The 11,875-nt window shown below is 38.4% G+C and overlaps 1 protein-coding gene across 2 annotated transcripts; it reads left to right on the top strand.

The window, feature by feature from the left end:
- Nucleotides 1-2,816: 2,816 nt before the first annotated feature.
- Nucleotides 2,817-11,195, top strand: tmed7 (transmembrane p24 trafficking protein 7). 2 transcript variants are annotated; one of them, XM_076269790.1, is made up of 4 exons: nt 2,817-2,849; nt 3,189-3,386; nt 3,712-3,957; nt 9,193-11,195. In XM_076269790.1, exons 2-4 carry the CDS (start codon nt 3,219-3,221, stop codon nt 9,427-9,429), a joined length of 651 nt encoding a protein of 216 aa, XP_076125905.1. In that variant the 5' UTR covers nt 2,817-2,849; nt 3,189-3,218; the 3' UTR covers nt 9,430-11,195. The 2 variants fall into 2 exon arrangements, with proteins under 2 accessions (XP_076125905.1, XP_076125904.1); XM_076269789.1 differs by lacking the exon at nt 2,817-2,849 and adding an exon at nt 2,862-3,057.
- Nucleotides 11,196-11,875: the final 680 nt, after the last annotated feature.

Raw genomic sequence — 11,875 nt, 5'->3', positions numbered from 1 at the left:
TCTAGATTGCTGGCAGGTAATGGGGAACTTCCCGTTTCTTCTGTCACAAATGAATGTGTTAATACATTTTGCCTAACAAAACATATACAACAAAAAAACGTTCTTCTTAACACATAAATTTGCAAAATCTACCGAAATTATTTGTATGTGGTCGTCACGTTATTTGTCATTGATTTGGGCTACAGCGTAAAACTTTATCTAGCTTAATCTAACTAGTTTATCAGGTGACCAGTCGGCAAAAATGCTTGTTTGGTGCTGAATGAGACATTTTACTGCACAACAAAATTATTATACTAATTATTATACTATATATACTAATCAGAACACTGGCACAGCTGTCACCTGTGAGGAATTTCTCAGCCTCTAAGCATACAATCTAGCTCTACCTGAACTACACATCATGTTAGTGTTTCCTGTGTGTCAAAATAAAAGTCCCAGCCATATCTCATGCATTCAGCATTATATCTCCAGAACGGCTTGACGTACATGCTTCAAATTTGGTACGAGTGTTTTTATGGACTCAAAGATGAAGTGAGTTGAAGTTGGAGGTTGAAGGTCAAATGTCAAGGTCAAAAACACCTTGAGTATGATATCTCAAGAATGCCATGTCACACAAGATTCAAATTTGGTTACTCCAAAAGCACCTTTGCAGGTATCACAATTACCCTACCAACCAGCTAGCAGCAAGCTCAACAGCCGCACCAACACCGTAACCAGCAGACTGCATCCCCTCGTGTAATTCCTCGGAATTGCATTTCTAGTTCTTATTGTACATTTTTTAAAAGCTTAAACTGTTTACCATGTTGTTAGTCACTTTGGTTGAAAATGTGTCAGCCAAATGTAATGTAATGTAATGTATACATGCATTTAGGCTCCCCCTACAGTTGTGGAGTATTTGCATTTTAAAGAACTGTTGTAAATCCACTCATTCGCCTTATTCAGGCGGCGGCCACTGTGTAAACCAAAAGGAGCCTAAGGGGTACACTGAATATCATTAATGAGTTTTTGCCACCTACTGGCGAATGCATAGAACACAACAATCCTATGGTTTGTGTACCCTGTAGCCTTGTTTTGGTTTACAATGGCCGCCACCTGAATAAGGTAATGGCTTCTGCCCTTCCCCCTGGACACAGTACATGTGGATTTTTTTTAGAAGCCGAAGAATAGGAACAGGAACAGGCAAAGATATAATGACCGAAGAAAAATGTTGCATTGTCACATTGTTGTGGTGGTTATTCCTGTTGTTTATTAGGCCACCATTGGCCCAAAATATACATAAAATTAGCTAGCAGATCATGAGAAGATAGTTGAATGTGTATTGGCTTTAACTAAGACAACTTCTAGCAACAAACACTAAGACTAACATCCATGGATTAGCTTCCTTGCTAGCACGCTGCCTCCCATGCCCAAGATGAAGAATTCAAGTCTAATGCAGGAGTAGGCCTACACTTTTTTACACAAAGCAGGTTACCGTAGCAGCAAATGTGACGTGTTTGAATGAATTTGAAAATGTATTTGAAAAACACACAGCTATATTCTGAGGTGCCAACCAACTACAGACAGAGTTTGATGACCATGATGAAAGCAAAAACCACTGAAACTTCTGTCAGTAAATAATTGCATGTGAAGTTTGAGTGTGCAGTTACAATTTTTTCTTTGTTTGTGTTTGATTGTTAGGCCTATAAAATAAAATCAATATTCACAAACAAAGCTTTAGTGTACACACTATGGTGAAAAAAGAATGTGCTAGCCAATTTAAATCCAGCATGTTTTTGTTAGGATTCAGCAAGTAAAGAAACCAGGCTGCAATCAGGCTTTGGATATGTAACAACCATGTACCTACGATCATGTACCTAATAGACCTAGCATTAAAGCTAGATTGTATAGCATCCAGTTATCAGGCTGCTAAAGTGCAAATGAATACTACTGCATTTCTAAGCTAGTGGGAGAAAAACACCAGTCATGAAGTGGCATAAAAACACCTGGGCTACTATAGAGTGGCAGCACACCAAGGCAGACACATGACTGGGCCTGCGCTCCCAAAGTTGTAAAAAAGGGTTCAAAGTTAATGAAGACAGAATATCTCGTATTTACAGGTAATTGTACTCCATCATTAGGAATAATATTCCACTTCTGCTAATAGATGGCCTTAAATAGGCTACCTACCACACACTTTAAATTCACATAGTCCTAAGTGAGGACAAAGACTAACATGTAAATAAATACATGCCTGCCATCTAGTGGCTATAATATTGTTTTTCCATAATTATTAAAGTGATTGGTTTCCCTAATTCTGGAAGTCTGTCTAATCTTAAATCACACAAACACAAAAAGGTAACTTACGACATTTCTTGTCATAGTAATAACTGAAACGTGAACCTGAGCTATAGTCTAGATTAGACCTTAACCAAAGAAACAGATGCTGATGACACACCAGGACTTCTGAAAAATTATGAAACTTTCTTGCTTATCTTGCACAACCTAGGCTTGTTTGGTGTCCCTAGCAGACATTAATGTTTAAATGTATTTAGCATAGGCTATGCAAAATCTTACATTTACACTACGCTTTGTTTTCCTAATGGAAGGTTGTGCTTCAGTTTCAACAGCTCTGTTTTCTTCTTGCAAAAAAAATCTGTTTATTTGAAATATGTATTTTGTGGTTGTTTTGTAAAGCATGTAATGCATAGCATAAAGTAGGCCCTAAAATCAAATGCGCAGGAGAGCTGCAAATGAACAGCTAGTAAGAGAAAATCGGATAGTGGCACATCTGACAACTAGAAAGTCTTTGCGATGGTGCTACGTAGCCAGGAAGTACATGTACTTCCGCCATCCGGGTCACTGCATTTGAGGTAAGTTGAATCGCAGGATTGTTCTTTCAATGCCGTACACTAAATTATAGTTATTTGTGAACAGGTTTGTTCGTTTACGTGGCAATATGATTATGTAAAAAAATACAAGTTAGCCCCTACCATATACAGAGTTTTCCAATCGTTGATTGGTCCCACTTCCCCACTGGCTGGTTAAACGAGCAAGAGCTAGCATAGCATACAAGGCTGGGTATGTGGTTTCTCCGTCCAGGGTGATATGTGGCTTGTGCCGTTTCACAATGTTAAAGGTTCTGATTGATGTAATTCGTGTTGCTACGTGTATTTTTACATTTGATGCATAAACAGCTGTTTCAATTCTAGGGTACTTGCTGGCAAATACTAGCTACTGCTATGATGGGTGAATGTCGTCGTGTCAGGATGTGGGTACAGGTGCTCTGTGTTCATTTACTTTGTGGATTGGTGCTTACTTCGGAACTCACATTCGAGCTTCCCGACAATGCAAAGCAGTGTTTCTATGAAGACATCGTCATTGGCACGAAATGTACATTGGAGTTTCAGGTAGGTGACTCCTTCATTAGGTGAATTTCTTTAGCTAGTTTTTACGTAGGCTCTACGAAGGGTTGATGGGGAAAATAAAAACATTCCCAGCCAAGTGGAGACATTTGACGGAGGAAGCTAGTTTTTCCAGAATGTTGCCATTGTTTCCATCCCTAACGTTATACACATTAAATATGGCCATTGAATGAGCATGTAGAAGCAGACGTGGTACTATAAATGAGTAGTCATGTAACTTGGACATTGCTACTGTATGCTTGCAACTGGTCAAATGCATTGAGTGCTGGTCCATTCATTTGCGTACTGAAATTTGAACGTCATCTTTTAGGTCGTTACCGGGGGGCATTACGATGTCGACTGCCGCCTGGAGGACCCTGACGGAACTGTGCTTTACAAGGAGATGAAAAAGCAGTATGACAGCTTCACGTTCACAGCCGCCAAGAACGGCACCTTCAAGTTTTGTTTCAGCAATGAATTCTCCACATTCACCCACAAGACTGTATACTTTGACTTTCAAGTCGGAGATGATCCTCCCCTTTTCCCCAACGAGAACAGAGTCACCGCCCTCACACAGGTGCGTAGGCACAGGCTGGAGTATTGAACCATCTTCACAGCAGCCATTTTTTACATAAAATATGGCAGACCCAGGTGTTAGGAATTACACTCATTAAGGTTGTAATTATGCTATACACACATTGAACAGTGACTTCATTAACATAATCAGTAACACCTGAGGTTGTCCTACTTTTTCATGTCAAAATGGCTGCTGTGAAAAAGGTCTATAATGAAACACTCAATCACGCACTGAAGACTCATACATTCCCAGGAGGTAGGCTATGTGGGAGAAGTGCAGCAGAGCAAGTGTCACGTGATCACTAGTGGGTCACAACGTTGTCCCACGCAGCCTAATGTTTATTTTGTGCAGCAAGGGTAGCCTACTTGGGATTTTATGCGGCTACTTCTGTTCAAGTATACATTGATGAGACAGTCACGTTTTTTCCTACACGGTATTATATGTAGAGAAAACATTAGCCTTTGAATATTTTAATAGTCAGTTGTAAACAAATAACTATTCTCATGTAACTCTTTTGTAAATGGACTGAAGTTCGCTCTAAATATCTACGTTTACCGATTATGCTAACCGTTAGCATCTCTATGGGATTTACATTAGCCATAAGCTAACGCATTGGTTTCTATTCTGTAACTTGGAATGCTAGCCTACGTGATTGCTCTAAAACAAAACATATAAGGAAATAACTGAGATGTAGGCTACTCTGTTGGTCTGCTCTTAGTTTTACATTGAATCCTATGTAAAGGTTTGAAAGAAACTTCAGCTTCAGACTTTCTCTTGGGAAACTGTTAGGCCTATTCATCTTCTCTAATGTAGCTGGCTAGACCATGTCATTGCCACACACACAAGTGGGGGCAGAATTGGAAATGTGTCAGAGTGACAATGCATTGGTTGATTTGGTTAAAAAGTCACAGGTTAGGTTATTGGTTATTATTGTAATGATGCTATTCATAAATAATGAGCTGTAAAGTAACTCAGACTTTAACAAAAACATTTTTTTAAAGGATATTGACTAATTATCGTTATCGTCAAAATCACAAAAAATATTGAGATATTATTTTTTGTCCATATCGCCCACCCCTAGCAGCTACTTAAAAGGCATGCAAACACCACCCAGAGCCTTGTTGACAGGCTTTCTGACATGCTGAATGTTGTCTGTTGATATAGGCAGCAATGTCTCACTGTGAAAGGTTTTTGCTGTGTGTTCCTACCCGGAGCACAGAACTTCATAGTGCAGATCCTGGATGGCTCGTGGGAAAGACACATGTGTTTATCTATCCTTCACCTGACCATATATCATAAAAATTTATTTGGACATGATGCCTAAACTACTTGCCAGATAAAAGCTTGTCTTGTAAAGTGGCAAATTGTTGCATAGTGTTTTAAATTGGGTATTTGGGTACAATCTAGATACAAGTTGCTGATTACTTACAACTTACAGAGTTGTAACTGTGTCAGCAGCCTCCGACCTATTATAGTCGAATCAGCAAACTGGAAATAGTGACATGAAAGCTATAGACTATATTATGAAATGGAAGATATCACAGTTAAATCGGTCTAATCTGTTTTACCAGTTCCAACAAAAATATTTATCGTGATTTCTAGAACACAGTTAAAAACAACATATGGTTGAACAAAACATCAGAAAACTCGTTCAGAGAAACAATCAAACAAAACAAAAAATAACAATACATATAAATATACCCATAAAACTAAAGTATAAAAGACCAATTGTTGGGGCAGATCTAACAGGGAGGGTCAGATCTAACAGGGAAAGGCAGACTATTTCATAATTTCGCCCCTACTACAGGAAAATCACGGTCACCTTTAGGATGGGATCACATTAGCAAGCGGCAGGCGGCAGCAGCAAGTGTAATGCTCAGACCATAATAAGTTCTATATCGTTCTTATGGTAACACAGACGGCAAAAGTCTTACAGTCTGAAGTTGACAACAGGTGGATTGAGTGAGTGCCCCTACAAACTACCATCTGGTTCATAGGAAAATTACTAGTGCTGTCAAACGATTAATTTTTTTAATCGCGATTATTCGCTGAATTCCTATAGTTAATCACGATTAATCACATATTTTATCACATGATTAAAATTCTATTATTTTGCATTTCTTAACTTTCCAGGAGTCCATATTGACAATATAAAGCAATTATTGTGTATCTTGATTGGGATTCAAATGAAAGCAAAGCAAGTTAGCCTACTTTATTAACTTAACTTTAGACGTAGGTCTATTATTTCAAATCAAATTTCAAAAGATGTGCAGCAGGCCTTGAGGCAACACAATATAGGCCTATTCTTCAGAAATATAGCTGATATAAACTATAAAAATAAATGCTACCGCAGAAGTGCATGCACAAAATGTACACACATTATAAAGGCCATAACAAACAGAAAATACTAAGTATAAATACTATAACTTATTCATACTATATTCATTATCTTTGAGTTCAGTTGAAAAGAATGGAATCTAATGTAAATTAATGTCCAAAGCAGAGTGCATCGCACTCATGTCGGCATTGGTGTCCACAGCAATTTAAAACACCATTCAGCCGACCGCCGGTTCAGTGTTGGTGTTTATTAGCTTATCTCCACGACTACAGGAGGAGGACTAGGAGGAAGTAAAGTTCTTAGAATATTTTCTACTAGGAAGTGTCTGGCAGTTTGAGGACAAGAAATGGAGCATCAAAGCCACATAAAGTCAAAGAGTCAAAATAGTAGCAGCCAAAGAGGATTGTTGATAAAAGTGACGGGGAAAAAATCTTTGACGGCACACGATTAATGCGTCAGCCTACTACTCTTTGGCCGGCTCGTAAGCCCAAACAAGTGTGTGCAGCATGCCTTTACGTAGCCTAGCCTACTAACAGGGCATCATCATAAAGATACATTTAATCTGCATCACGCCCCATTTTAGCGGAAAACAAGTTAACATTATATCATTGATTCCAATGGGAAAGACAGCTAGTAATCACACGTTGACATTCTAGTTATTAATTCACAGAACATTCAAAGCTACATGTACCATAATATCCCATGTAAAACGGTTAGCTTGCTAGCTAGTTAACTGTGGAACTTTAGTATAACAGCCAATTGTCTCCTAGTTGTAGGAAATGGGCTACGTTCATATTACAAGTGATAGAATGAATGTGTGACTTATGTTTAGTTGATGTTATGACATGTAAAGTTAAGCTTGCCGAACTTAGTTATAGTCAGCCATGGGCAGTTTGACTGTGCCTACATTCATGACACTCCTGTTAGTAAACTGCAAGAGCAACTAATAGGAACATAATGGTCATATTAATCCCATAAACACACAGATAACTCTTACACCAACCTTATTTTGTGCCTTTTATTCACGTTTGTTTCAAGATTTAGTAAGTATATAAGCCCTTTTTGCTCCCCACTTCGATGCTGCATAGGTTTCCATTATATCCAAACAGTCATCTTTCCCCTAAAAGGGGGCATGTACGTGCAGCACATACATCGTTCCATTCCATTCGTCAGTGCGTATTGTTTAGTTTCCGGCCTAGCTGGATCTAGTGTGGTGTTGTAGTTGTTCTAACGTTACTAGTTGTTGCAACAGCATGTGAAAAAACTACAAAGTTTGTTAGACCAAAAAGGACGTTAATCTCGCGATAAAAAAATTGACGCCATTAAAATAGGTTTGCGTTAACGCCGTTAATAACGCGTTTAACTGACAGCACTAAAAATTACTTCACTGAATGGCCGAATATTCTGTTATTTATTTATTTATTTAATTAGTGGGTTTGATCCAGCAAGCCCACTATTGTTCTTCTTAAGTTTTCTTTCTTTATTTATTATTCCATTTCACCCACTTTTTGCACGGACTACTGCTCCTAGAGCGTTTGAGCTATCGACACGGTTCCAACTCTAAAAATTCAGGCCCGAACCGGTGTAGCTTGCTTACATTTTTCGTGTGGCTGCCCCTTGTCTTTTGCGTTATTCCCGTTTTTCAGCGTTTTTTGGCCCCATTGAAATGAATGGCGGAATGTTCAGGATTTGAATTTCGATTATGACATCACAGCTTGCACCTGGCAGAGTTCTAAGCCATCTGGCAGCTGCCTAATGGGCTGGGCTGGGCTGTCTGTGTATGTGAAGGTGTGTGCATGTAACTTTTGACCTGTATGTCCGATTTTCAAAAATTCTAGTTCAATTCAGTTGTCCAATGCGTTTGTTCTCACTAAGTTGTCCCAAAAAGTGACTGAATGAGATGTTGAGGGGTTAAGTTGAGAATTGCAATAATCAAAGCAAATTGAGATAAAGCATTGACCAATATCTCTAAGTGTGTTAAAGGACAATTCCGGCGCAAAATGAACCTAGGGGTTAATAACACATGTGTACCGAGTTCGACCGTTCGCTGGGATAATTCGTATCGAAACTGTAGAGCTGTAATAGAAATAGTACCTAGGCTATAGTCTGCATAATGAGTGCTGTCATGAATATCAGAAATTTAGTATTTTCTCATTTTATATCATTAGTTTATGTATCAATATCATATTAATATAATATTAATATCATGTCATGCTGTATGTTCAAATCAGTCCAGTTTATACAGGTTTTCCAATATTCTAATCCTCTACTGTTCCAAATTATTATTTAATAAAATGATAAACACACACACAAAATCGAGGTATGTATTGAACCATGGGTCAAAAATCATGATACACCAAATTCACGATTTGGTTTGTATCATTACAGCCCTACTATATGGCAATTATGTGGAGAGGGTCCCTACAGACCAATTGAAGTATTGTTAACTTTGAAAGTATACAGAGAGGTTATAATACAGACGGTTTATAAAGTCAATTCATTACCTTAATTGGTCTTCCAGTTGCCATGAACATGAGCAAATTAGTGGGTGCGTTTGACTTCTTGCCATGCCGTGCAGATCTGGCTAAATGTGATGCATGTTTGCATTGTAACGTTCAGCCAGATCTGCACAGCACTCAGTCGTATGAGCCCACTGATTTGCGACCAGAGGACAAGCTTAGGTAGTGCACTGACGCTGAAGTAAAAAAGTGTTATAATAAGTGTTAAAATATTTAGTGAAACTAGCTGGCACAAAGGGTTAGGTCTTCAGAAAGCTAATTGTTCTCACAAGCTTTTATATGCTTCATATTTCATTGTCACACCATAAAGCAGCACATTAAAACTTCTAAAATGACCATGCAATAAACTATGCCCTTTCCTTTTGCCTGTCTTACTAGATGGAGTCTGCATGCGTATCCATTCATGAGGCACTGAAGTCGGTGATTGACTACCAGACCCATTTCCGTTTGAGAGAGGCTCAGGGCCGCAGCCGGGCTGAGGACCTTAACACCAGAGTGGCCTTCTGGTCCATCGGCGAGGCTATCATTCTGTTGGTGGTTAGCATCAGTCAAGTGGTGCTGTTGAGGAGCTTCTTCTCTGATCGCAAAACCACCACTACACGTGTTGGTTCTTAATGCTGTTTCCCCTGCCCTCAGCATTGTCTGACCCCCTTCCCACAACTCCCATGATAACTGCTCTCCATTATGGAGACTTCAGTAGACTAGGCCCTGATCCACCGCTCAGTGGCTTAGAGGGTTTCTGTTTCTTTATGTGTTTGACTGCTTTTGTATGTTTCTGTTTTGTTTTTAGTGCTACAATGTGAAGTACTCAGTGTAGTTTTTTTTTTTTTTAACAGCCAAACAAATATTTGAACACTGCGGTGAAAGACCTAATGGCTTAACTTATTTTGTGGATGTAATGTTATTTTTTATGTATATCTGAATGTAAAAAAAGAATTCAGACACAGAACCAGACCCATCACTGAATCTGCATGATTTGAAATACCCTGATGTCCTGCATTCAGACTGCAGCTACACCTCTCTTGTCTGAAATTCCAGCCTGCTTAAACAAAATTTGTCACTGTAAATTGGCCCTAAAAGATAAGATGCATATCTATACGCAGGTTATTGGAATTTGCAACAACATTTAATGATATTAAGCATAAACACAAAATTGTTTTCAATAAGTCAACTCAACAGCGCAATGTCTTAACCACTATTTTTTATTACATTAGGAGAGATATTCTGACATGGAACACAGGTCTGACTTAAAGGAATTTATTATATTAGAATATAATTATGTTGGTTGCCATTTAGCTGTATTTTCGTGGTTGTTTAAATTATTTCTTTCAGTTATTTTTTTTATTTAAAGCAAGCACTGATATGAAAATGGGAAGCAGGTTAATTCTATTTCCTTCCAGATGTGTGTTTTGGGAGAATTGGATTGTTTTGGGCTGATGAGCAGCTAACCTGCTCTTTTCCATTAACGTCTGAATTATTTTTATGTTTGTCACAATAGCTCAGTTTCCCAACCACAGAAAACACAATATAAAAAAATGGAGGCTGATAATTCTGTTGGAAATACACCTACTGTCTTTATATGCTTCAAGCTTAGTTTTTCAACAATACATTAAGGTTTGCATTCAAGCTTAGAATTTATACACAGCGTGGAACTTACTCTGCAAGGCCTCTGGGAGCGCTGATGGGATGATTAGGGAGGTCAATCCTAATGTAATTGCATGTGATGCAAATTCATACAGTGTTCCGTAGAAGCAGACAGAGAAATATAAGTTGCCAATTCGGTTCTTGCACTGAAAATGCTATGTTGGAGGATCTGTCTAGTAGGTTCATGCACTGAAAAGGTGCAGTCTGAGTTCAGCAGTGATATTTCAACTCATATTAAATCAGGAAAGGAAAGGCTGTGGTTTAGTCTCAGAATCTCTGGCTCCTGTCAGAAAATGTCCTGGAGAAACTGAGCAATTAACTCTGGTTAAGAGGTAATTAAATCCCTGCTCAGTTTGACTTCTTGTTACTATGTTGGTTGTTTTCAGTTGCACACAGTTTATTGATATAATTACTCTCTCCTCATGTGATGCTGTCAGTCATCAAGTCACTAGAGGGAAAGGTATTTCCTCAGATAGTACTTCTGTTGTCATCTGATTAGTGTGTTCATTATTGTACACCTCACCCTGACCCACTACACATTTCAAATCACCCATGCACACATCAGTCAACACACACCACAAGTTCCTGAGCATATACCAGAGCATATGCCAGTGTAATGGGATTTTGGAAAATGTGAAATGAAAACAAACAAGTTCAGTTATGATATACCCTTTTGTCAAAATGACAATGTACATTGTCCTTATCCAGTTCTGTAGAATAAAGTCTGTATGACTTTTCTCAGGTGTCCCCTTCCTCTCTCTTCCTATACCATATTCTTTACTCTGTTGTGCAAAAAGATCCTTGCATTTTTATTGTTTGTGTCAGGCCTAATTGATCACAAAGTTTTCAACTCTAGTTGATACATTGGGCAATTCATTTAGCAATGTTGCAGAGCAACCACATCACTGGTTCCTTGTGGTCTGATTGGATGCCTGATTAAAGTTCTCAAGGGGAAAAAATGTCCCAATATGAATGGGAATGTGCCTAAACAAAACTACTCAAGAACACTGCCCAGCAACATTGCTCAGAAAGTTGCCTTGAGTACCATCCGCTTTAGTTTAGTTATTAGGAGTGTTGAACAGGTAAAATGCACAAAGGCAAGTCCACCTTTCTTTCCAAAAAACACTCATTCACAACAAATACATACAAGATACTAACCGACCAAAATGAGAGAGTTCTGACAGTCATGACAATTCCAGGCCTGAAAAAGTTAATTCATTAAATTGGCTGAAAGTTTTGGAAATATAGGCCTATTGATAGATGTTTTTTTCCCATTGATGCCTGTTTCCAAATTTCCCGTTTTATGACTTCGTCTCTTACAGACTCTTACCAAATCATTTCAGAAGTGCAATAAAAACACTTTTTTCTTGTAAACAAGGGTTTGTTTACTCAATTTAAAATAAAAAAATATGTTCCT

This window comes from Alosa pseudoharengus, unplaced genomic scaffold (assembly GCF_046254945.1).
Source record: "Alosa pseudoharengus isolate Yale_2024_CS ecotype anadromous, Long Island Sound unplaced genomic scaffold, YU_APseudo_1.1 YU_APseudo_1.1_scf_6, whole genome shotgun sequence".
Lineage (NCBI taxonomy): Eukaryota > Metazoa > Chordata > Actinopteri > Clupeiformes > Clupeidae > Alosa > Alosa pseudoharengus.
This window is presented reverse-complemented; position numbering and strand designations above follow the sequence as displayed.

Bases quoted from the DNA above. Each gene is read 5' to 3' on its own strand.
- tmed7 (XM_076269790.1), top strand. From the start codon at position 3,219: ATGATGGGTGAATGTCGTCGTGTCAGGATGTGGGTACAGGTGCTCTGT. The intron at 3,387-3,711 runs GTAGGTGACTCC...GTCATCTTTTAG, and splicing joins AATGTACATTGGAGTTTCAG to GTCGTTACCGGGGGGCATTA. The intron at 3,958-9,192 runs GTGCGTAGGCAC...CTGTCTTACTAG, and splicing joins GAGTCACCGCCCTCACACAG to ATGGAGTCTGCATGCGTATC.